The 25,536-nt window shown below is 42.1% G+C and overlaps 1 protein-coding gene across 7 annotated transcripts in view; it reads left to right on the top strand.

Annotated features, from left to right (window-relative positions):
- The window catches only part of TJAP1 (tight junction associated protein 1), a 35,335-nt gene extending 10,187 nt beyond the window's left edge, over positions 1 to 25,148 (top strand). For 6 of the 7 annotated variants that reach the window (XM_063305457.1, XM_063305423.1, XM_063305448.1 and 3 more), the window contains 7 exons: positions 1,377 to 1,535; positions 4,719 to 4,747; positions 8,066 to 8,227; positions 9,526 to 9,592; positions 13,324 to 13,431; positions 14,519 to 14,602; positions 20,796 to 25,148. In XM_063305457.1, the coding sequence (XP_063161527.1) occupies positions 1,410 to 1,535; positions 4,719 to 4,747; positions 8,066 to 8,227; positions 9,526 to 9,592; positions 13,324 to 13,431; positions 14,519 to 14,602; positions 20,796 to 22,109 (1,890 nt within the window). In that variant the 5' untranslated portion in view covers positions 1,377 to 1,409 and the 3' untranslated portion in view covers positions 22,110 to 25,148. The remainder of the gene's footprint in view (positions 1 to 1,376; positions 1,536 to 4,718; positions 4,748 to 8,065; positions 8,228 to 9,525; positions 9,593 to 13,323; positions 13,432 to 14,518; positions 14,603 to 20,795) is intronic. The other variant, XM_063305466.1, reaches the window with a different exon arrangement.
- The last annotated feature ends 388 nt before the right edge of the window (positions 25,149 to 25,536 follow it).

Raw genomic sequence — 25,536 nt, 5'->3', positions numbered from 1 at the left:
GTATGTCTCTCTTATTAATTATATTTGTGCTATTAATTTCTGCCTTAGCATTAACTTAAGCAACTTCTGCTTACAATTGTTGTCGATAAGACAACTCTGAATTGCTCTTGGATTATGATAGCACACAAAATAGCTTTCCATGTACACTTTGAGTACAGTACAGGTTTTTTTTTTTTTTTGTAGGTAGCATCATAATAGGCTGTGAGGTTCTCAGTGGGTATGGGCAGCATGCTTCCTACTTCCTTGAACATTGTGGGGGGATTGTCATGGCCATGCTGGCTTGAAGCCAGCCTGCCTGGTTTCCAGAGGGGTTTAGACATACCTTGTCTTTGCTGACAAGCTCATTGTGCCATCTGGTAGTAACTTAAATGCTGCCTTTGGCTACTATTTAACCTGTATCACAGATGGTGGAAGCCTGTTTGTATCTTCAACCAGATCATATAAGCCACAGCTTTCTTTTTGTCCCTATTAAAAGCTGCACAGTATGTCTGATACATACATATGCATATACAGTTATGCAATCTGGTGATGGTATTGCCATTCATGAGATTTGTGGGAGGGGAGGGGGGAATGATTCATCATTTTGGGGTGAACTGTAGAGCTGTGTAGTTGAAACCTATCCTACTGTATGTTTACTGCTTTTTAAACATTTGTTTTAAGATTGTACTTATTTTTATTGCATTTTGGGGATATAGGACTATTTTGATTATACTTCTTGGTCACTACCCAGATATCTATTGGATGAATAACCAAGTTCAGTTTTAGAAACACCTGGCTTTTCTATTTAGGATGTGTCTTTGGCATTGCCCTTGGCTTTTGAGGAAGAATTACAGCAGAATGTTTCTTTGGGATGTTTATGTCCTTCTCACACTTGGGAGTAATTGATTCAAGCACACAACTATCCCAGCTTGTCTTATACATAATATCTTCAGCTTATTCCCATGTAGTCATTGTTGGCTCTGGCAGCATAAGATCAATAACTCCTTTCTAGTTTGTCACTGTTGCCTGTAAGGTTTTCAGTTTTCATATCGGAAATGGCCTTTCCTAAAGAGTTCAGTCAATATTCTGCTTGAAGGTTTGTTCTCATATGCTATATATAATCTGGACACATGCTGTGTGTGCGCGTGTGTGCGTGCACATCAGAGAGAGAGGATGAACCTGTATTCTCTCACTAGCTGGGCTGGCACCACTGTGTTATTTCTTCTGCTCTTCCTTCGTACTGCAGTTGCTATTCCCAAACTCTGGCCTGCTTATTTCCTCTGCTCTCTGATTATATGGCTACCGTGAGTCAGCGGATTTTTGATTGTCTCGTGGGAACATACTTGGCTTTTGAGGGCATCTGTGACTCTTTTTTTTGTAATTTCTGCTGTTGGCAGGTGACCTGTGGTGAAAGTCAAGCAAGAAGGACAATGACAAGCACAGTACCTTCCAAGAAGCCTTACCGTAAGGCTCCACCACAACATCGTGAGATTCATCATGAGCTGCCCATTCTGTGTGATGAATATGATGGTGTGATTTTGGCAGAGCAGAGTCAGGTAACTGAAATCAAGGCAGTTACAAATCTGGTCCCACTGTATCCTCAGAAGGGGTTCAGCTGTACCAGGACAGATCACCTTAAAGAGCAGGTAGATGGGTATGATGAGGTTTGCAATGTTAACTTTCCTTCCTTGTCTTTGGAGTCAAGTAGTGACAAGGAAGTAGCAGGATGCCAAGCAGAGCTAAACCTGAAGAGTTGGACTGTGTCTTCTGCTGTACTTCCCAGCTGGAAAGTAGAGAAGCAGAATATGAAGTACTTTCAGTATCCTAGCCAAAGGTCGCTCAGTAAGTTCATGAGCCAGAGTGTGGAGACATTAGTAGCTTCTGGGGATGAAGGCCAAAAGCCAAACTGCTCCTTCAAAAGTAGCAGTTTACAGCGTTCTCTTATGTTCAAAGAACCTGCTGAGGTATTGGCACCAAGAAAATTCCATATTCCAGCCACTCACCTACCTCTCAAAGGCATCTTGAAGCAGACAAAGATGCTGGAGGTGCAGTCTCAAAACGTGAGAAACTCCCACTTGGTAGAAACCCTAACCCAAAGCCACCAACCCCAACAATATAATAACCCCCAACTGTGCCGCAAGAGACATGATAGGCATGCATCAGAATACCGCAGTGTTAGCTCTTCAGAGTCTGTTCAACAAAAAGACAAGACAAGACAGGAGAAGCTCCAGTTCTCAAAGTTCCTGGATGAGATCACCCACAGGGTACTGAGTCCTGTCTATTTTCATTCTTTGGGTGAAGACAGTGGAGGAGAAGGAAGCCAGAAGTCTTTCACATTTTCCAAATGTTCCAGACAAGATGGGCAGAAGGAAAGCCTGCTTGAGGCCACCAAGCAGATCACTGAGAAAAGCCCTCATCTAGTTAAGGGAAGAGAAGAATGGTGGCAAGAGGGCCTTGAGATAATATTCTGCCGTAGAAGGCCAGAGGAGACGGACAGGACACCTAGGCAAAGGAGGAAGCTTGCTCTAGTGAAGAAGGACAGCACAGAGAAGTTTCGATCTATGGAGAAACAGGTGGTGGATTTGTGTCAATATCAGCTGCAGCACCTAGTGGAATTGAGTTTGTCAACAGTATCTTTTAAACAGCAGCATCTGCCCTGATGGAAAATGTCTTGGCAGGTGGGAGGGAGGGACACAAGGCAGGACCAAAGTGAATACTTGCTATGTGCCTGCAATCTCTGGATTGCAAACCTGTCCAGATGTCAGTTTTGGAGTAAGATTGCCTGGAGAAAAAAATCTCCTCTCTTCCCTTACATTGGAAGCAGGAGAATGGCAGAATATCACTTAGAACTTTTCTTTCTTTCAGCTTAGGTCTCCACAAGGTAGGTACTTAGCAAAGAGGGGATGAGGAACCAATTTTGCATTTGAACACATATCTGTGGTAGCATTAAGCCCTGGAAAGGGGCTCTTCTCTCATTCCTCAGTTGAGTGTTTAATATACAGCTTTTTAGCCCTGTCTTCTATGTTAGGAGATCATTCATGCAATAGGAAACTCCGCCCATTTGCTTAAATGGGCACCTTCCAAGCATCCAGTTAATTTGTATTCTTTATATTCAGATTTAGATTGCCTTTGGTTTGTTTCTTCAATACATTTTTCCCATGCCTTTATCGCCATGGCCAGTTTGGACCACTTCAAATCAGAGGGATGCTAAATTAATGGCTTTTGTATCAGTTTGAACAGTAACAGCCAGTATTCACAATGAATCCTGCTGCTGTTGTTTGTTACCTGATTTTAAGGTTGCAAAGTACTAGCTTAAAAAAACTAAATGCATCTGCTGCAATTTACTTATTTGGTGAGACAGCCTAAGAAATGCACATCTTCACCTGAGATCATTCTTGAGATCTTCCATTTTTCTTGAACCTTCCAAGAAAAGGGATTCTTAAGTTAAATGCTGTAGCAGAATATTCTGTAGTTTCTGATACCAGATTTAAGAAGGTACTGGGTCTTATAAATTGCTTTTTAGCTTCTGCTGGCAAGATCTTGTATCTCTGCTCTTCCTCATTCTTGCCATCTGATTGGTCACATTTCCCTCTGATTAAAATGGCACGAGAAAGCAAAGAATACAGAGAGAGGAATAGCTTGTTTGACAACTCTCTATATGATGAATACGCCAAAAGTAGCAGTGAGAAAGAAGAGGAGAAGGACTTTGGAACCATGATAGTTAAAAGGCCCACTGAGGGTTTCTGATTCAAAGCTTCCCAAACCTGGAAAGGTAACTGTGAAGTAGAATTATATAGAGATACTAAGCAATAGTAAGTTATGACATTTGACTAAGAACATTTGGGTTCAAATTCCCATCAAACCTTAGGATTTGGAGGGTGACTTTAGTTGCTTAAATTTCTGCTGGCCTAAGATACCTATTTAGATTGTTGTGAGACTACCTTCCTGTAAAATGGAGTTGGTAAGGAACATTCCAAGTCTTGTATGGCAATATCATTTATCTCAAATTTTTTATGCTAGGGTTGCTAGAATAATGTACACTAGTCTGTGGCATAATACAGCACTTGCTCGCTTTCCAAAACAACTTAGTGATACGTTGAATGTAAAATAGATACGCCATGGTGGTAGAATGGAACAAATGGTTGGAAAGGCTTGAGTCAACCTGTGTTTTGACTAAAGGAATATGTTTGCCATAAAACAAATCCTGAGTGCTATTTGCATAATAAACCTTGTAATTATTGTGATTGAGAGAGCTGTTCAGGATAGTAGGTATTCTTAATCCAAATTGCCCTCCCTTCTTAAACACAATTGTGGCCTAATGTAGGCAGTTTCTGAAAAATATTTGTGGCTTGACCAGAGCTGTTTGTGTAAGAATAAGATGATGCTGTGGTTGCTTCCTTTTGTGTGTGTATGTACACCTTCAGTTCAGTCTTGACCCCTGACGACTGCTTGGACAAGTCTCTGCAGTTTTCGTGGCATCAATTTTGGAAGCAGTTTGCCATTGCCTTCTTCCTAGGGCTGAGAGGAGTGACTGGCCCAAGGTCACCCAGCTGGCTTCATGCCTAAGGCAGAAGTAGAATGCACGGTCTCCTGGTTTCTAGCCTGGTAACTTTAACCACTACACCAAACTGGGTATTAGTTTTTTCCATTTAGCATCTGTATATTTTAGTTTGATATTCTGATAACTAGCTCATATTTTAAATGAAACTCTTGGTTCTGTTTCCTTTCAATTTTCATAGGAGCCCTTGACAGATACAGAAAGGATAAAGTAAGTATCCTGGCCTTTTTTGTTCCATAGTTGTTTGTAGTTCTTCTGGTTTCAGGTTATTCTATCTGGACTTATTTTCTGATGTGGTGAAATTGCTTTTCCCTCTATTAACTTTTTAATTTGTTTAAAAGGAATTAATGCATAACTTTAAGTCTGGCAGAAGTGATCATTGTTGACTTGAGCTTAAACTGCCAAGACTGCTGTTTACAGAAACCCAGCTGTAGAAGTACTAAATGAAAATTTCAGTGTTACCTTTGTCTTAGTGCTGCTATAACAGGTTTGTTTAAGAACAATACCCATTCTAAGTTCAATCATCTATTTATGTTGCTTGAAAATATATCTTAGGTTTTGTTCTTTTTGGAAAATTGAATGAATAAAATATTTGCATATGGTAAACCTGTGAAGAACAACCCCAACAAAATTATTGATATTTGGGAGAATGTCTACATAGATGTAAAGGTATGAATATGGCAATATAACTCTTCTGCATTGGTGTTTCCATGGCTATTATTTGAATACTGCCCCATCTTCCTCTAGATAATTTTGTTTGGTGAATTGGAAATGGGTTAGTTCTCTTATATGGTAAAAATGGGGTGGTGCTGACTGATTTTCCTCCATGCAACCTTGCTTGTTTTCCCTATGAACACATAAATTATTGAGGGAGTTTCAACTTCCAGTGGAGGATACCTGAGCTGCCTAGCCCCATCTGGCTGCTGTGCTTAATCTAAAAACTGTAAACTAAGAAGGAGCTGCCTACTGGGTGGCCTACTACTTAGATTAAAACTCCCAATCTGTAGAGTAATAAAAGAATGATCAAGTGTGGAATTTTCTTTTCCTGTCCAAAGCAAGTTGCTCACATGTGCTCATGTTGGTGCCCAGATGGGCTTGCTCCTTGAAACATAATCTGGTGGGCATTTTCACTCTGTTCATTAGACTTACCTGATCGTCCATATTGTTTTTGATCTGACACTCCTCCTATCTGATATGTGTCCTAAATTCTGTTCATCTTACTTGGTCTGAGAACATGCTAGGAATTTTGAAGAAGTATCTTCAGCACTACCCAAAGGGCTCCTGTAGCAAATGAAACCAGTCACAAAAATCTTACCAGAAAAGCAATTAAAAGCCCTTGCTTAACAACCACAATTAGGTCACTAAGCAATGCAGCCGTCAAGGCAATCTGGACCCGGTTTTATGACTGTTTTTGTGTCAGTTAAGCAAATCATGTGATCATTAACTGAACCACATGGTTGTTAAGTGAATCGTGTGGTTCCCTACTGATTTTGCTTATCGGAAGCCGGCTAGGATGGTTGAAAATGGTGGACGTATTACTGTGGGATGCTGCAACCCTCATAAATGTGCGATGGTTGCCAAGCACCCATATCACAATCACATGACTGTGGGGACGCTGCAACGGTCGTAAGTGCAAGGAACGGCTGTAAGTTGGTTTTTTCAGCACTGTCGTAACTGGACAGTTGCTAAATGAACAGTCATTAAGTGAGGACTGCCAGTAATGGGAACCATGTACTGCAAACACATGTAAAGAAACCTTCCAGAAACAAAAAGAAAAACACAGTCTTTGTATTGCACAAGTAACATTTTAAGAAAGTTCACTCTCTCTCATACACACACTCCCCACTTTATCCATCACAGACATACTAATGTAGTATTTAACTGACTAGATTGCTCCCTTCTGACTTCCTTAACTTAAGTAAGCCTAACATTAGTATCTGGAAAGACATTAGGGCAGATAGTAAAGCAGGCCATTTGAAAACATATTAATAATCTGTGATTATTAAGCAAAGCTTTTTAATAAAAATAGGTCATGTGAGACAGATCTCATCTCCTTTGCAAGCTAATTACTTTAGCGGACAAGCAGAATGCTATGGATATAATCTGCTTCAATGTCAGCAAAGCTTTTGACAGGATTCCACATGAGATTCTCCTTGACAACCTATTGAAGTGTGGTTTGGATGGTACTACAGTAAGATTGGTCCATAGCAGACTGGTCAACTGCCCTCAGACAGTCAGCATGAATGGCTGTACATCAAGTTAGAAAGCAGTAACAGCAGGGATCTGTCTTGCAGTCAGTATTATTCAGCATTTTTATTAGAAATCTGGATTATGAGATTGATGAGCTGCTTACCAAATTTGCGGTTTGCACAAAACTGGAAGATCTGGCTAACAACCATGGTGACAGAACAAGATTGCAGTCTAATCTGAACAAATTAGGAAGCTGGGCGGAAGGACACAAGTTGCTCTTCAAAAAGGAGGATTGTTAAGTTACTATATTTAGGGAGGAAGAATACATGACACACATGAAAGATGGGAGTTTGTTGCTTGAAAGCACTATATGGAGAAAGACTTGGATGTAGTCATTGACAACAAGCTAACATAAGTCAGTGTGAGACAGCTGTTAGAAGAGTTAATGCAGTTCTAGGTTGCATTAGAAGAAGCATTGTATCAAAGATGTGTGAAGACCTTATTCCCCTCCAGTCCACACTGGTGAGTCCACATCTGGAGTAGTACGTATGATTCTGGGACCACATTTCCAGAAAGATAATGATACGTCAGAAGAGGTTCAGAGGAGGGTGACAAAAGGACTAGAGGACAGACTGAAGGAACTTGGGATGATTGAAGGGAGACATTAAAAGACACAACAGAGAGCAATCAGGAACTATTTTCCATTGTCACAGAAACTGAAACCAAAAATAATGGGTACGAGTTTCAGCCCCTTGGAATTTGTTTAAATATAAGGATAAACTTCCTGACAGTAAGATTTGTACAGCAGTGGAATATTTGCCTATGGAGGTTGTGGGTTTTCTGTCACTGGAGAGGTTTTTAAAAGGATGTTGCTTCTTGAGGATAGTTTAATTGCTTTTCATGCACTTTTGCAGCGGGTTGGACTAGATGATCTTGGTTGTCCCTTCCACTTCCATGATCTGTGATTCCTTTCCTGGCTTACCAAATGATGGATTTTTCCCCCCCTTTAGTTCTGGGCATGCTGCAGAGGAAAACTTAAACTTGCAGCTATCTATTTATGTCCACAGGATTTGTGGACATTTTGCAGAAGTGAAGGTGGTTTGGGGGCAGGGAGAGAGCTATAATTAGTCAATTGTTCTAAGCAAATTTTCACTTCATGTAGCTCATTTGGTCACTCTGCAGCTAAATTAGGAGGTAATTGAAGCTAAAGTGTTCTGTGTATTCATCTTGTTGCAACCCTCCAGAGTCCAGAAATGAAGTTGAACTGGGCTCAGATATATTGACAGCTAAATCTCCTGTAGTTTAATTGGAAATAAGTTGCTGCTTTTTGTATCTTAGCTTGTTGCAGCATGACAATGAAGAGCTGCGTCAACGTCTGGCCTATGTCACCAATAAAATGGAAGCAATGGAGAGGGAGTTGGAGTCTGGCCAAGACTACCTGGAGATGGAGTTGGGCCAAAATCGAGAAGAACTAGAAAAATTTAAAGACAAGTTCCGTAGGTATGTGACTTTTAGAACACCAGAGTAGGAAGGAGGAGAGGAGAGAAAAGCAGTCCAGCTACTCCTCAGTTGGTAAAAAGCGTTTAGCTCATTCTGCAATATACAGTATTTCACCACACTCCATCATTTGTAGAAGTACTGCAAATGAGGGTAGGGGAACCTTTGGCTTTCCAGGTGTTGCTGAGTTACAACTCCCAATAGTTCCTAGCTGCTGTTGCGAATGGTAGTTGTAGTTTGACAACATCTGGAAGGCCAAAGATTCCCCTATTCTCTTGTAGATCATTATGTATCTGAGAAATAGTTTTGTATGAAATGTGTGTCCTGTGGCATGCAGACACCACTTACAAAGCTGGATTTTTTTCCTTTAGCATTTATCCTGCTTTTGATTGGCTTAGTGTTATGTAAGACTGATAGGCTTACAGGGTTATGCTGTAATTACTGCATAGAGAATCTTTGGTCAAGCTTCCTAACACCTTGCTTAGTAACTGAAGACAGTCCTAGGGAGGTGGAAACAGGGAAGGAAATAAACTTCACAGAGCGTTGTGGAAGATGTGTTCCCTATCAAAATGCCTCCCCACCGCTCTCCCAGATGGTGGCTATATTGTCTCTTTTGGCTTTGAGTCATGAAATCAGTGATAACTATTGGGATACATTACATTTTGTTTGCATCATCTAGAGCTTTGTTACATTTAGGAAAGATCTTGATGTGAGTGGTGCCTTACTGCTGTGGGGTGAAGGTCCTCTCTCATTGCCTATCAATATTTAAAGTTTATTAGACGTAACCAGGCCTGGATAGTTTAAACTAGCTCAGAGTCCAGTCCTTAGCAAACACAGGTAAGTCACAGATCATGAGCTTAGAAAGTGGGGTAATGGGGACAAATGTGCAATTATTAATATAGCAACTTCACAGGTGAGGGAAAGAAGAGGTGCTCAAGAGAGAACATGATTAACCTTTAGTGATAAATATTTCCTTTCTACTAGATAGGATTGGGAGTTTTCTCTGAAAACTCTGTCAGATTCTTTAGTCTGTCTACTCTTTTACTGGAGTGAATTTTGTTCTTCTCCCCTATCAGGCTTGTTCTTACACACAACACCCAGAATTTCATACCTTCTTTCTCAAGCTTTTTGCAGATTTATTCAGAAGGTCAAGTACCCAAACATGGCAGAGTTTAGGGCATGTAATAGATACAATGCCATAGCGCAGTCCATTGTATAATATGTCTGTTCCCCTACCAGATTTTCACCTCAGAGGACCTTTTGTGCCTCTTCAGTAACCTGGGTACTCTTCTTTATCTTAGATTGCAGAATAGTTATACAGCCTCACAGAGAACAAATCAGGATTTGGAGGAGAAGCTGCATGCCCTGGTAAGTGATTTTGTGGGCCTGTAATGGGTAGAATGGGTGGGCCTCGCTGTTTTAAAGCTCCTAAAGGGTACTAGTATTGTACAGTAACATCAAAATGTAATGAATCAAGATTTGGAATAGAATTTCAGCCCAGAGTTGCTGAGAATGGGCATTTCTTCCTAGTCTTCTGTCTTTTGTGCAACAATATTTGGGTTCTCCTGCAGCACAGCTATTTGTAGTTTGTCTTGCAGCTTTTTAAGAGTCTTGGAGTCATTACATACTGCTTATTGCAGGATCTGGGGGGATGGTTTGGTCATGAATTGTGGGGTGTCAAAGTGGAGCCGACATTTGTATATTGTGTGCATTCATAACACTCATGGCTTTTTTTCTCTCTCTCTCTCCTCTCTCTCTCTGTCTCTTTCCCTTTCCTTCCTACGCTGCTGCTGGCACATGCTGGGTGTGCTCACCTCTCAGGCCTCTCTCAGCCAAAGCTGGATTTTTGCAGTTGCGTCTTTTCGTTTGTGTGTTTTTTCTTTTCCTCTTCACATGTTTCAGCCTTTCCAGTTTCATTGTTGACCATCCATTACTCAGCCCCACTTGCACTGTCTTTGATGGGATCCAGAATCTGAATCAGCCAGCAATTTGGGTTTGAAAGAACTGGCTGATCTTCTCCTAGCATGACTTACTCCATCCTATTTTTATAAGATGTCATAGTTTAGGAAAGAAATGTCATCTCTCTACAGAAAAATGAAAGCTGACAAGAGATACAGTGCTTTTTCTTATCACTGCAAAACTAGGAGTTGGGTAGTACAGTTCCCAGAAGCTCCAATCACCATAACCAAAACTGAGGATTTATCATTCCAGTACAAATCCAGAACCAAATCATTATCATTTTGACCCAATATCAGCACTCATGCTTCACCAGACAGAATGGAGCAGGGACAAGTTCACATGTTTCAAATTCAGTGAAATGTTTTGCTGAAGCAGTTGCTGGCATGAAGGTCTCAGTAATCTTTATGTCAGTACTAAAGTAAAATGTTATATTGGGTGAATTTGTGAGATAACAGAAAGCCTCTGATCCTGCTCATTTTACATCACAATTTGTGTAACTGGGCAGGAGAAAGAAATACATATTTCTGCAGGGCTATGGGAGTTCTGCCTTTCTGGCTGGGCTTTAGAACAACAGGATATTACTTTAAGTACAAAATGAATACCCTGAGAGTTCAATTTTCATGGAAAGCAAGAGTGGACAACCTTCAGTTGTATATTTGCCTGGTCCCTGAACCCTATCCTGGCCATACTTCATTTACGTTGAGTGCTTTGGAGATGAGGGTGGAGTTGCCACCTTGAGGCAGGAAACACACAAAATATGTAGTGTGAGCAATAGCCAATGGACCTCAACATTCATTCCTCAAACTCAGGAAAGCAGTCCCAATCACTTGCATCATCAACCCACCCACTGCCTTCCTTTTCCTCCAAAGGGTGGGTCTCAGCTGCCAGAAGGTTGCTCCCTGTATGGAAAGAGCCTATACTTAGTATTTAAAGGCTGTTGTATCTTTATTTGAAAGCAAGCCCTATTAGACTGAGTGAGATACAGTAGGCCTGTATGGTTCTGGGCTGCTTTTCTGTGAAAAAGGTATGGTACCTTCGTAGGATTTGAGAGCGAGTGGAAAATAACAACTGAAATCTCAGAGCAGAACTTGCCCTTCCTGTGGCATACATGTAAGATGTTTATGATTTCCTACTTTGTCAAAATGCCTTTTTTGGAAGAAGTTGGGATCAAAGGACAGTCTTGGAGACTCAAGAAATATTTGAGGTCTAGGCTGAGCAAATCAGTTTAAATCTATTCCTTATCAATATGGCATGCTTTTAAATACTACTTTTTCCCCTGATATTCTGTGAATTACCTGTTTTGAAAAAAACCCAAACCCTCAATCATTGTTATTTATTGCACTTGTCCTATACAACTTGCTCAAAAGATGTATTTTTGTTTGAAGTCATTCCAAGATGGATTTCATTTTGGTGGATCACATCATTTTTATTATAAAGAAAATCTATGCTGGCCTGCATTGCTAGGTAAGCGTAGGATAATAGAATTTTAAATCTCATGGTGCAGGAACTTTTTCTGTATAAGAATAAGCTCTAAGATATTAGAAAGCCTGCTTTGCTTTGATTTGTTTTTAAAGAGTACAATACCTGCTTATTTCCAAGATTTTTTTCCCACCATAATTGTCATGAGTAAGGATGGCGAGCAGCATTTCTTGGTTTTCTGCAGACATTCCAAACGTATCTCATTAATTTCTTGTTCCTCCCTCTTTCGATGGGAGTAGGAGTTTGTTAGGATTGATGTCCTAACAGCCAGGAAACACACTGAGACAAGGAACTGGTCTCTAATATTTATTGCTAGTACTTAACAGGAATCCTAACAAACTGAAGAAGTGTGAGAAAACCCAGACATATAAACCCCAAAGGTTAAGGCAGTCCCGATCTGTGTCTCTTTGAATGGCTGACCAATTCCTCAGTGCTACGCATGCGCTTGACAGTCTGGATGGGAGCCCCCTGCTCGCCATCCTTACTCATGACAATAATGTCTAGACTAAAACCTTCCTCTTTTATTGAATGAAAATGGAGATTTTTGTTAATCAATAAGGAGTACTGTAAAATTAAAGGCCATGTGTTACAACTGTGAAGTTCAGACAAAGCCAAGTGGGTTGCTCCTCCCCTGCCCTACAATTAGAGGAGTGATTAATTGTCACCCTACATGTGTAGAGTTGCAGAAAATTTGAGTAGAATAAGATATATTAAGTACAGTTGCTTTGGTTTCATGTGTTCCTATTACTTTTCTTTAAATGAATAGATCTAAACAGTTTTTCATAGTTACCGGAAGCAAAAGAGGTATTAGAGGTACCCTAAGGATATCTCAACAAAACTGTAAAATATCTCTAAAACTTCTTGCCACAAGTTTCTTTCCTCTCAGTGCTCAAAATGTGCCTATTCAAACCAAGATGACAAACTCTGACCCTGCTCCTTTCCAAGGTGTTCTTGGATTCCAACCCCTATAACGCTTGACAATAGACCATGCTGGATAGAAATGGTATGAATTGAAGCACAATAGAAGCTCAGGTTCACCAATACCAGATTTAAAGGGATTCTTCATGTTTGCATGGTGTGCTTGCAAAAAGAGGTATGAAGAAGCCAAGAAACACTTGAGCACAGTTTGCTTTCCTAAGTAGTAGATGTATCCTAGAGGGACGCGGTGGCGCTGTGGGTTAAACCGCTGAGCTGCCGATCGGAAGGTCGGCGGTTCGAAACCGCGCGGCGGGGTGACCTCCCGTTGCTCGTCCCAGCTCCTGCTCACCTAGCAGTTCGAAAACATGCAAATGTGAGTAGATCAATAGGTACCGCTTCGGCGGGAAGGTAACGGCGTTCCGAGTCATGCTGGCCACATGACCCGGAAGTGTCTATGACAATGCCGGCTCCATGGCTTAGAAACGGAGATGAGCACCGCCCCCTAGAGTCGGACTCGACTGGACTTTACGTCAAGGGAAACCTTTACCTTTACCTTTACCTTAGATGTATCCTAAGACATGTAAAAAGATTTACATGGGTTGTTTAAGCTTCTTCTCCTCCTTTGCTAAAGGAAGGAAAGGAGCTAGATTTCTGGAGCTGGGTGGGGTGTGGAAGAGGCTAAGGATAAAGACAGTCCATTGTTGACTAATAAGACTCATCACCTCTATATTCCTGTCCTCTAGATTAAAAAAGCTGAAATGGATCGGAAAACTCTTGATTGGGAAATTGTGGAGCTCACGAATAAGCTTCTGGATGCCAAAACAACTATCAATAAACTGGAAGAGCTTAATGTAAGCAGTCCTTTTTTTTCAGAACATGCATCTTGTTTAAGGAATAGGGAAATAATTAATAGACTTATCTTTTCCTAAGTATATTGGTATTAAAGTTCTGTGAAGAGCAGCAGTTGATAGCCCACTGAAGATCAAATAATACCCTTCTAAGAAAAGACTTGCAGTATATAAGGGGCCCCAGCTCCTATCTGAGCAACTTGGTGGTGCTGAACTTTTTCAAGGAGATGGCTTGTGAAAATTGGGGTGCTTAATCCGTGTTTTCTTTAGAGCAGCCTTTCCCAATTCGGTGTTCTTGAACCATACAGAATTATAAATATGAGCCTCCCCACTTGATGGGATTCATAGGCCAACATATCTGGAGGACCCTAGGTAGAGAAAGCTGTGCATTAACTGACAGCCCTACAAGTCAGTCCCCCCTAAAAGGGGGACTCTGGGTGGTTTACAATAAAATTCACCTTAAAACCTGACATCATAAAATCACCAATACTAAAATAATAAAAATATAAATATAAATACATTATTTTTCCTGTTGGCTTCACACACTGATGTATCAGCCTGACCTACACGTAACTTCTATGTTGCCCTATCTCTAGATATGGTCTAGGCTGGTTTCTTGGGGCTTACCTACTGACTTCTGTCTGTTTGTAAAGCTGTAAAATTCTTCATGCATTTTGGGGTAAGATTAATAAAGTGACTCCACTTATTGTAGTTGCCTTACTTAAAGCCTATTTTAAAAATAAGTATTCCAGTTTGTGAATGAGCTTGTTAAACCACACAAGTTTTAATCAATCACGATGGAGAAGAAGCTAACCATGTGACAGTAGCTGTACATTTTAATGCATTTTTCTATCTAAACAATGTTCATTGGGGCTTGCAAAGAAGATTAAAGAGAGAAACTGATGTGATCAAGACTGGTTCTGCCGTAAGCCTTCAGCTGCAGGTTCTGGGTTGCCATAGAAGTGTTGCGAGTTCTCAGTTGCTTTGTTTTCATCATTATGAAACACATCGGTATTTTTGCGTGGGGCATCACAGTGTTTTGGACCATTTCAAGATGTATCTCCTCAATTATGATGTGTTGTCTTGACAGGAGCGATATCGGCTAGACTGTAACTTAGCAGTGCAGCTCCTGAAGTGCAACAAATCTCATTTTCGGAACCACAAATTTGCTGATGTGAGTAAAAACCTAGAGGGGTTTGAGGACTGATTAATCACTTTAATGGCCTGGGATGAACTGCATGCTCTAATTTTTCAGAGATTTCTGTCTCCAAAAGGGGACAACAAACAGTTAATGCCTGTCATCTTGTACATATTGGTCCTCATTCTCATTACCCCATTGGCTTTGAATTCAGTAGGCTCCTGCAAAGAGTTTACAGAATTGCAGGCCTCCTGCTTAATCCTAACTTTCCTCTTTTTGTTTCAGCTAACCATTTCTATATGAGTCCTCAGCACAATGAGTTGTTAAAAGGGAATTAGTAATCCAGTACAAGAATCTGTTTACTTCAGGGGCTTTTAACTAATTAAGGTGAGGAGGCCATTCAGTAGCAGGAGATAAAATAAGGAAGCTAGTTGGACTAGATGGTTTAAATATCTGGCAGATTTCCAGATTTCATAAATATGATGACAAATCTATTCCAAAGTTCAGTACTCTATATTGTTGTTCTTGTTACTGCCTTTACTATTACAATGAGTATATTTTAGCTGGTTTTCAGGCTTGCAAAATGGCATACAAATACAATCATGGTAATTACAGTTCATAACACTTTTTGTAAAAAAGATATAGAATATTTTTCAAAGCTGCTTTGAACTCAAAAACCATTTATGAGTTAAACTGAAGGCAATCTTAAATAGAAAGCTATTTACAGTAAGCAAAATTGATGCATAGAAGGGACTAATTGTATATCAACAGTGTTTCCAAACTATTGGTACTACCACTGACAAGGACTTCTTGCTTACCTAACAGATCTTAATAGTGCAGACTTGAGAATTATCCCCGAGCTAGATCTTAATATATCAGAAGTCTTCTGGAACTGATATATCACTGGGCTCAGGAGATGAATTGGGACCAAGATTTAATAGCTGCCAATGCAGCTGAAACATTTATGATTAATTTGTAGATATACTTACATTAATTGCAGCTTTTTAAAATAGGTGCAACATTAATAGATGACATTGTTTGCATAATATGTTTAAAATACACTGATAGATATGAAAATCAATATATGAAAACTTCCCTTTCTTTAGTGAAAAAGAGTCCATCTTCAGTTAATTACCATGATTTCAGTCAGGCCCTTCTACAATTATATAAGTGCTATGACACATTTATATATTATGTATTTACATTTATATATTTATATATTAAAACCATTTTAGAAACACTTGCTTTCTTCCATTTCAATATTCCACCAACAGAGCCAGTTGTGTCATTTATTTTTCACCTAACACATCTATCCTCTGATGTCTAGAATCAGTTGCTACTGACACCTTCCAGCCTCCCCCCCCCCCGCCACGAATTCCATATTATTTTGGTTAAAATAAGAGAGCCATCTCTTCATGAGATGCTTTCAGTTCAGGCTAATAGGAGACCAGACCAAGATGCTATGAATTTCCTATAGAATACTAATTCCATCCTTAGTTCTAGTGATGTCGTGCTTCTTCGTGTTCGGTATATACCACACAGATAAGCCCTACACTTGAAGAAAATATTCTTCAAAATATTGTAGAACTGAGCTTTGGCCCATTCCTGTGCTCAAGAGCTTATGCTCCAATGACATGGATGGTGCTTTCCTGCTCAGTTGATTGCCACAGTGGCAGTAGCATCATAGGAGCATTTGAACTTTCTGCCTTGGAGATTTGGACTGAGGGATTTTTCTCAGGCATGGTCCTTTTGCATATTAATTTTCCTAAGTACAGTAATCCTTTATTTTTAGTGCCTCTTTGGAGCCTGAGGGCTCTTCCAGCTGCAGAGGAAAATTGCTGCATAGGTGACTTCTGTATATTGACACTCTGCCTTGATGAAAGCCATCCCATTCTTGCTTTAATATTCACAGATTTATGCACCTGCCAAGCTGTTCACCCCAGATATGACTTGTGGGCATTCTTTTAGGATATAGAGTTTTCTACAGCTTTCAAAAGTGGATTTTTCATTTGTACTTCCAGGTCTGGTACATTCATTCATTCGTTCATTCATTCATTCATTCATTCATTTATTAAATTTATTTATCAGATTTATCACCGCCTATCTCCCCTGCAAGGAGGGACTCTGGGCAGTTCAAAATAAAAACCTCACCACGATATGATATAAACACTATACAATAATATCAATAAACAATAAACTATTAATATATTAAAATATAATAGAATCCAGATGGCTAAAATTCTCTGTCCGCAAGAAAAACTAAGGAGCTAGCCATCCACAGGAGGAACTATTCTCTTTCCTGCCCCAGGCATGACAACAAAGCCAGGTTTTTAATTTTTTGCGGAAGTCCAGGAGCGAGGGGGCCTGCCTCAGTTCCGGGGGGAGAATGTTCCAAGGGGCAGCGCTGCTGCAGAGAAGGCACACTTTTGTGACCCCGTCAGATAGAACTCTTCAACAGATGGGATCCGTAGCATGCCCTCTCTGCATGCCTGAGTGGGATGGGTCGATGTGATGGGGATGAGACGGTCCCTCAGGTAGCCTGGCGCCATGCCATGTAGGACTTTAAAGGTCATAACAAACACCTTGAATTGGACCCAGAAGCAAACTGGCACCCAGTGCAGCTTGTGCAGTAAAGGTGTCATGCGTGTCACCCTTGGGGCACCTAGAATTACCCACATGGCTGCTTTCTGGACCAGCTGTAGCTTCTGGATACTCTTCAAGGGTAGCCCCATGTAAAGCGCATTGCAGTAGTCTATATGGGAGATAACTAAGGCATGAGTGACTGTTCGAAGGGCCTTGTGTTCCAGGAAAGGGCATAACTGGCTCACAACGTGGAGTTGCGCAAAGGCCTCCTGGCCACAACTGCCACCTGCTCTTCGAGTAGGAGTTATGAGTCCAGGATGACCCCCAAGTTATGCACTGGATCTGTCTGTCAGTGCAACCCCATCCAGAACTAAAGATGACAATTTCCCAGAAGCTGAGGAGCCATTAATCCACAGCCACTCCGTCTTACCAGGGTTCAGCTGAAGCTTGTTGTTCCCCATCCAGGCCCCCACAGTCCCCAGACACTCAGAGAGGGTGGTCAAGGCATCACTTACTTCACCTGGGACGGAGATGTATAATTATCATCCGCATACTGATGATACCTCATCCCGTGGTGACGGATGATCTCGCCCAGTGGTTTCATGTAGATGTTGAAAAGGAGCAGAGAGAGAACCGAACCCTGTGGCACCCCACAAAGTAGGGGCCATGGGGTGGATCTCTCGCTCCCTATTAACACTGACTGAGACCAATCCTGGAGGAAGGAGACAAACCAGCACAAAACCACACTGCCTGCCCCCAACTCCCTGAGTCGGTCCAGAAGGATACCATGGTCAATGGTATCGAAAGCTGCTGAAAGGTCAAGAAGAACGAGGATGGATGCACTGCCTCCATCCCACTTCCACCACTGATCATCCATAAGTGCGACCAAGCTGTTTCTGTCCCGTAGCTGGGTCTGAAACCTGGCTGAAAGGGGTCTAGATAATCCGTTTCATCCAGCTCTGGAGCTGTAACGCCACCACTTTCTCAACCACCTTCCCCAAAAAGGGGAAGTGGGAAACTGGGCGAAAATTGTCCAGGATGGTAGGATCCAGGGATGGTTTCTTGAGGAGCAGGCGCACCAGCACTTCCTTAAAGGCTGCTGGGAACACCCCCTCTCTCAAGGATGTATACACCAACGCCTGGACCTAGCCACATCACCTCCCAGGCTGCTTTCACCAGCCAGGAGGGACATGGATCTAATTGGCAAGTGGTGGCATTTACAGCCAAAGGATCCTGTCCACTTCCTTGGGTTCAACAGGATCAAACTGTTCCCAGATAACACAGTAAGTACATTCCCTGGGTATCTCCTCAGACTCTGTCTCATGCTCGGAGTCCATCTTGGAAGGGATCTGAGCGATTTTATCCTGCAGATGCCCAGAAAATTCCTCAGCACGGCCCTGGAGATGGAGTTCTAAGTCCCCTCTCCCCAAAAGCTATTGGGTAATCTTAAACAGGGCTGCCAGACGGCATTCCATGGATGCAATAAAAGTGGAGAAATACTGGTGTTTCACTGCTCTTACCGCAACAAGGTAGGCCTTAATGGCGGCTCTAGCTTGTGTTTGGTTGGATTCAGTCTTTGTCTTCCTCCAGCGGTGCTCTAAGCATCTCTTAACCCTCTTCAGAACCCTCAGCTCCTCCATAAACCACGGGGAGTGTCGGGTTCGAATGGACAAGAGAGGCTGCACAGGTGCAATCCTGTCCAAGGCTCCGGCTGCCTCCCCATTCCAGGAGGCAGCTAGGGCCTCTGCTGGACCCTGCAGCAGGTCCTCGGGTATAACCCCCAGCTCCTTCTGAAATCCTACTGGGTCCATCAGTTGCCAGGAGCAGACCAATCAAATGGATCCTGCCTCCCTGTGGAGCGGGGTGGCATAAGAGAATCTCAGGGTCACCAGGGCGTGATCTGACCATGACAAAGGAGAAAAATGTAGCTCTCCCCTCAGATCACATTGCCATTGCTCCAACAAGAAAACTAGATCCAGAGTGAGGCCACTGTCTTGAGTCAGGTCCAAAATAATTTGAGACAGGCCCATGGCTGCCATGGTGGCCATGAACTCCCGAGCTGCTTCTGAGGCATGCCCCAGAGAAGGCAGATTGAAATCCCCCAAGACCATAAGCCTGGGGAACTCCACCGCCAAACTGGAGACAGCCTCTAGCAGTTCAGGCAGGGAGGTTGCTACACAGCAGGGAGGCTGGTACAGTAGCAACCCTCCCAACTGCTCTCGGGAACCCAACTTGAGAAACTGAGTCTCACATCCGGCCACTTGTGGAACAGAGCCCCTGACGGCTTCTAGGGATTCCTGGATGACGACAGCCACCCCTCCTCCCCTGCCCTGAGGTCTCGGCTGGTGCCAGACTTGGAACCAAGCCGGGCATATCTCCGAAAGAGGAACACCTCCTTCCACATCCAGCCAGGTTTCAGTAATACAAGCCAGGTCTGCCCCCTCCTCCATGATCAAATCACATATGAGGGGGGCCTTGCTGTTAATTGATCTGGTGTTACAAAGCAGCAGCCAAAAGTCAGGGCGACCATGAGTCCACTGTACAGGGCCTGGGCTTGTGCACAGAGGACTGGAACACGCATGTTCCCAGCTATCAATGTTTACACATTTCTACAGCTGGATGTTTGTGTTAAGCAGGATATTTGTTTGTTATTGAAATGTACAGTATGTGCCATTCCTTTCCCAAAACTCTGAGCACCTTACAGTGTTAATATGAGTTCATATAATCAATATACAATACTGTCATTGACAGCACAGTGTTCATCTTTACAATCCTAACACATCAGGCCCATCATCAGGGCAATTTGTCAGACACAAAGACTATGAAGAAGAACAGGATATGGTTTGCCTGTAACTGGTGGTCACCTCTGCGTTCACCCAATTCTGTCTGTGCCATGGATGCTGGGTTTCATGATCCCTGTCATTCTGTTTTTCATGGTTTCCAGGAACTGCTGCAGTATTAATTGGGCACCTTGGAGAGCAGGGAAGGACCATGTTCTGCTAAAAGCTCAACCCTAAGATGTTCTGTGCAGAAGCTATTAGTGTGATTGCACAGATGAAAGCTGATGAAAATTATATACTCCTTGCTTATAAGTTACAAGCCTTCTCTGGGGTGTGCCTCAGAAGCAAGTTGCTTGACAGACTGTCCATGGGAGATTCTCAGGGAGTGTAAAGGTGGTTCTGTTTCCAAAATCTGTGAACTAATTCTAGGGCAATTTGCCAAGGCAGTGGCCTATAATTACTAGATGCTTCCTGGCAGACATAGCTTATAATGAGGGCAGGGAAGGAATTGGTCATTCAGTTCAGTGTGGCAATCACCATTTTTCCCCCCACTAATCAATAGCACTGTGTTGACCTAACACGAGCAAGGAATGCAAGTTAGTACAAATGTTTCTTTCCATTTCTTCTAACTGTGTATTGTTTGTCAGTTATGGAAAATCTATATTTTCCCTTGATTCTTGGATAGAAACAGAAGTATTTTGATATAAGTGTTGCATGTTTGAAAAGCTTTTAGTTATGTATCTCAGAACAAGTGGTTTAGATTGGACTTGCAGAAACTTGCATACTCCTTTGTGTATTTGTCCACCCTAATTAGTCTGCTATTTCCTATACACTATTTTAATTCCAGAACTCTTTTTTCTTATTAGCTTCCATATGAACTGCAAGATATGGTCAACAAGCACCTGCAAAACACTCAGGGTTCTGTAGGCCCTGACCAGGAGGAACTGCACACCTTGGCTCCATCTGATGTTGTGCCCACCTCAGTCATTGCTAGAGTGTTGGAGAAGCCAGAGTCACTGGTGCTGAACTCAGCCAAATCCAGCAGTGGAAGTTGCTCTATGGCTGAAGATGTTTTTGTGCATGTCGATATGAGTGGCACTCTTCCTGAAGCTTGTGTGAGTTCAAGGCAAGCAGAAAGCAAAGGGAAGGAGGGATCAAGACAGCAAAATGGGAGCTGCAAGCCACAGAGCTGCTTGGAGAGCCTGCCTAATGAGGTGCCCACTTTTGAGAAACTGAGCCCATATCCCACCCCACCCCCTCCTCACCCCATGTATCCAGGGCGCAAAGTAATTGAGTTTTCAGAGGACAAGGTGCGGATCCCAAAGAACAGCCCGCTGCCTAACTGTACTTACGCTACCCGCCAAGCTATCTCTTTGAGCTTGGTCCAAGGGGAGGATGAGAACTGTGACAGGCAACGGCCACTTCCCAGCAGCCCAGCCTCAGGTCAACGCTCTGCCTCCAGCTGCTCCTACCAGCCTTCCCCTAAGTTGAGCCGAGTTCCTGGGTCTTCTCAGAGTAGCCCCTTCAGCAGCCCCCCACAGGTTCCCAGCACATTTGCCAGCTCTGCCAGCTCTGAGGAGGACTTACTAGCTAACTGGCAGCGGATGTTTGTGGACAAGGCTCCCCCTACCACAGAGCAGGTGCTAGTAAACCGTACTGCATTTAGCCGTGATACGGCACAGGAACTTCAGAAACGTTTCAGCCGCTCCATGCAAGAGCTAGGCCGGGTAGCGTCCGTCTACTCGGATGGTGAGGAATCAGTGCAGAGCTGCAGCTGGACTGTAAGCAGAGACTCAAGCATGGACAATGACAGTACAGAGCTTCAGCGCCGCCGGAACCACTTCCCTTCTGACTACAGCACAGATTTCTCCCAGGATGAAGCCTGCAAATTGCTGCAAGGGTGTGGTACTGAGGGGATGGCAGAGCCTGTCACTTCTTCACCAGAGAAGTCCAAAGATTACATAGACTACTCATCTGGGAGCCCAGCTGAAGAACAGGAAATGCTGCTCCAGGAAAGTAAGGAGAACAGCCAAGAGGGTGTTTCTGAACAGAGCAGGGATGGCAAGAGCAAGCCACCACCTGGGCGTCCACATCGCAGCCCCAAGAGAATGGGTGTTCATCATCTACATCGGAAAGACAGCCTAACCCAAGCTCAGGAGCAAGGCAACTTGCTCACTTGAGAGTGAGGAAGAAGATTGGTCCTGGCTGCCCAGGTTCACTTCCCAGGGTTGCCTGAGACACGACGGATTGCCATCATGTTATTTCTGGCCAGGATTTCTGGGCAATGTTTTAAGTATTTACTGTCTTTTTAGTACACAGGAAGAGTGGAGACAGCTCTTCTCTAGCATCAGGATGCATTTGGATGTATGCTGGCATCACTTCTGTGCTAATATTCACAGCTCAAGCACTCCTCAGGTGTGGACAAGAGATAGGATTGTGCTCTCTGTGCCTGCCCTCTTCAACCTGTCCTCCTTGTCTTGAAGGTCAAGATCTAGAAAATAGTTCACTGAGTCCAATTATAATATATATGATTGGAAAACCAGCACAATTTTAGATCTACACAAGCACTATGACTGTGGTATTGAATCTGGTGGTAATTACCTTGCAGACCTTCCCTCTTAAGGTAAAGGAAATGGAGCAGTTGAAACAAAGGTACACTTTCTGTCTCCCCTCCATGCCGTCTTTCTCAGATCGCTTGGTGAGGAATTCCATCTGACTTCATTTCTTTTCTTCAAAAATTCTGCCTTCACACTTACTGATCAACTCCAATTCATTCAAATTATGTCCTGGGGCACCTGAAGCCTGTATGTCTACCTTTTTGGCTTGTGGCATGAAATAGGAATATTCTATCCCTATTTTCTTGCCTCAATCTCCCACCAGGCCATCAGGTGAAGAATATGAATGAGGTGAGAAGTCTTCTGTGGGTGAACATCCTCAGTTCTGTAAGCTTTTCGTGAATTCTGTAAAATTTTGGTGAATTCATGTTTGTTTCTCCAAGCCTTTCTGTGGCTATATGCATAGGTCAACAAGGCAGATATGGCACAGGAATCACCTCTACCATTTCTTTGTATGTTGTGTATGGGGAGGGGCTTCATACTCTGAAACTTGGGGTTCTTTCTGCCAAACTAGACCTCAGAGCTCCCTGCCATAGCCACCCAGCAAAACTGAGCTGGATTGTTTGCCATAATGAGCTGAGTCTGTGTAGCTGCCTTTTCAGCTATCACTTGGGTACTCTGGATCATGTCTTGGTGGTGGTACGCTATGTAAGTTTTCCTTTGGATTAGTCTTCCTCACTCTTAACTCTCTCTAGATGTGTTGGGGCTAAAATTCCCAGCAAGTGTGACTGCGTGGGGATTTGTTGCCTCAACACTTCTGGAGGATGCCAAATTGAAGAATGCTGCTTAAGGTCTTCAACTTTTAAAATGTACTTCTCTCTCCTTTTGTGAATAAGCAAAAATGTGTAGTGGGGTGGAGTGGTACATGCTATGGAAGAAATATCAGCTTACTCATTTGAGTCATCTTATGTCTGGTCCACAGAATTATTTCACTAGCTGAGGAAGAAATCCACATTAATCCAAGACTAAACCATACAGCCAGCTTGCCTCTTAATGACTCTTTTTGGCACAAAATTAGATACTTCTTGTTTGCCCCCTTGGAGATGGCTGATGAGGATGGGCATCCCAATATGGGGTCCAAATTGACACTAGTGCCTTTCCAAGGCCTTATCCAAGGTCTTTTATTCCCTTTCCCCTTTTTTGGTTTCTTACTTGTATTCAGTATTTTGTTCTTCCTTTGTGGATATGTTTTTGTGTGTTATTTGCGCATGTGCGCATGGGGGGGGGATAATTTCATAGTGTTAAGAATTTTTCATTAAAGGATCAAACTTTGATATTTGAATTCATTAGCCTGCCCTGCTATTCATGCAACCAGAGAAACTTCTTGGCTACTTTGGCTTAATTTTTTTTGACAGCTGTTTGTTTGAATGAGATTTCAGTAATTTTCTATTAGAGAATATTACAGCCTTCCTCCTCAAATACAGCAATCTTGTCATACCTGACTTTTTGGATATGGTCTTGTTTAACTACTTCTTAATGGGCCATTCCTTTTGTTAGGCTGCTAGCTACTACATTGTATTAGTGAGATGTGACTCAGTATTTTTTGCTAATAAACTGGTGCTGAAGACACTATTCCTTTAGCTTACATAATACTTAGTGGTCTAACTTCTTCAGCTATTTACTTACTTTCTCATTCACTCTCTTGATTCAGGTTTTGAATTCCTAGAACTTTCTCTGCACTACATGGAACAGGACGCAGGTTTCTATTTTTTCCTGTTCCAGTCCTCCTGTATTTTTTAAAATTAGGTTACTGGAGATAGGGCAGCTTGGTGACTTTTCATTTAAATCAGTATTGATTGAATCCTATCTAGTTGAATTGAAATAGTTCTCATGAGCTAATTGGGTCAATGGAATTGATTTGAGACCATCTCAGTTAGGTAATGTTAAGTCCAGATCCAGTTCTCCTTTCTATGGTTGGCTGCATAAAACATGCTGACACAGGTATAGCTACTAGATTGACAACAAGATGATTTAAACAAATTTTCATTCTCTCTTTAGGTACATTGAGCTAAAGCAGGGATCCATGAAGTTCAGCTCAGGGTCACTACCATCCCTCTTTTGGCCCTCAAAGCCCCTCCAAGTTGGTAGGATCTAAAATTTTGGCTTTTTTACATTTTTTTAAATGTTGGAAGTGGTTTAAGGGCCAAAATGGATATCTTAAAGCTTGCAGAGGCTAAGGGTACCCATTTAACCCCTTAAAACTCTTCTATAAGTGGCCTTTGAAATGCTGTTATTGATATGCCGCCCAAGGACTGGGATAGCCCTTTAGCTGATAACTTAAGGGGCTAAAGGCTGGGGGGAAAGCCAGAAGAAAGGACATAATGTTTTTATTATAAATGAGTAGTATAATTTATTAAGTGGATTACTATCCTTGTGCAATCTGGCTTCTTAGCCCTTCACCTCTGGCAGTATTTTGTTGGAGAACTTGAATTGACTCATTTAGCTGCCCCACATTTTACAGTGTCCCAATTCGAGACTGTTAATCTGCAATTAAAATGTTTTGGTGGTGGTGGTGGTGGTATTTTTTTGGGTTTTTTTTTTTTTTGAGATTTTCAAACTGATAATGTATATTTTAAAGGCAGAAATAAAACTATTTTAAAAGTATGTCTCTGTAGTCAGTTGTTTATTTTGTAGTTTGAATCAGAAACAGGCCACAGGAAACTTCTGCTAAAATTCTAAAGTTCCAGCCAGAGGTATTTTTCAGCACTTGCTAATTGATATTTTAGCCAGAAATGCAAGGGATCTAATCTGGAACCAACTTAATGCAAAAAAAAAAAAATTGCTATACCACTGAGATACAACTCTTCCTGTAAATTATACCAAGGCTTAACTGTCCCTTATGACCGTACTTTAATTGCAAATTTCTCTGGAATTATCAGTTGATGTAACAATTGACATTTGGTCTTCAGCAGGGAGCTGAGTAGAAACCAAGCTCTTAGTATAGCATGAGGCATCCTTAGTGAACCAAAAGTATATATTAGTTTTTTTTCCC

This window comes from Candoia aspera, chromosome 1 (assembly GCF_035149785.1).
Source record: "Candoia aspera isolate rCanAsp1 chromosome 1, rCanAsp1.hap2, whole genome shotgun sequence".
NCBI lineage: Eukaryota > Metazoa > Chordata > Lepidosauria > Squamata > Boidae > Candoia > Candoia aspera.
The sequence above is the reverse complement of the archived record's forward strand: the minus strand, read 5'-3'. Positions and strand labels throughout refer to the sequence as shown.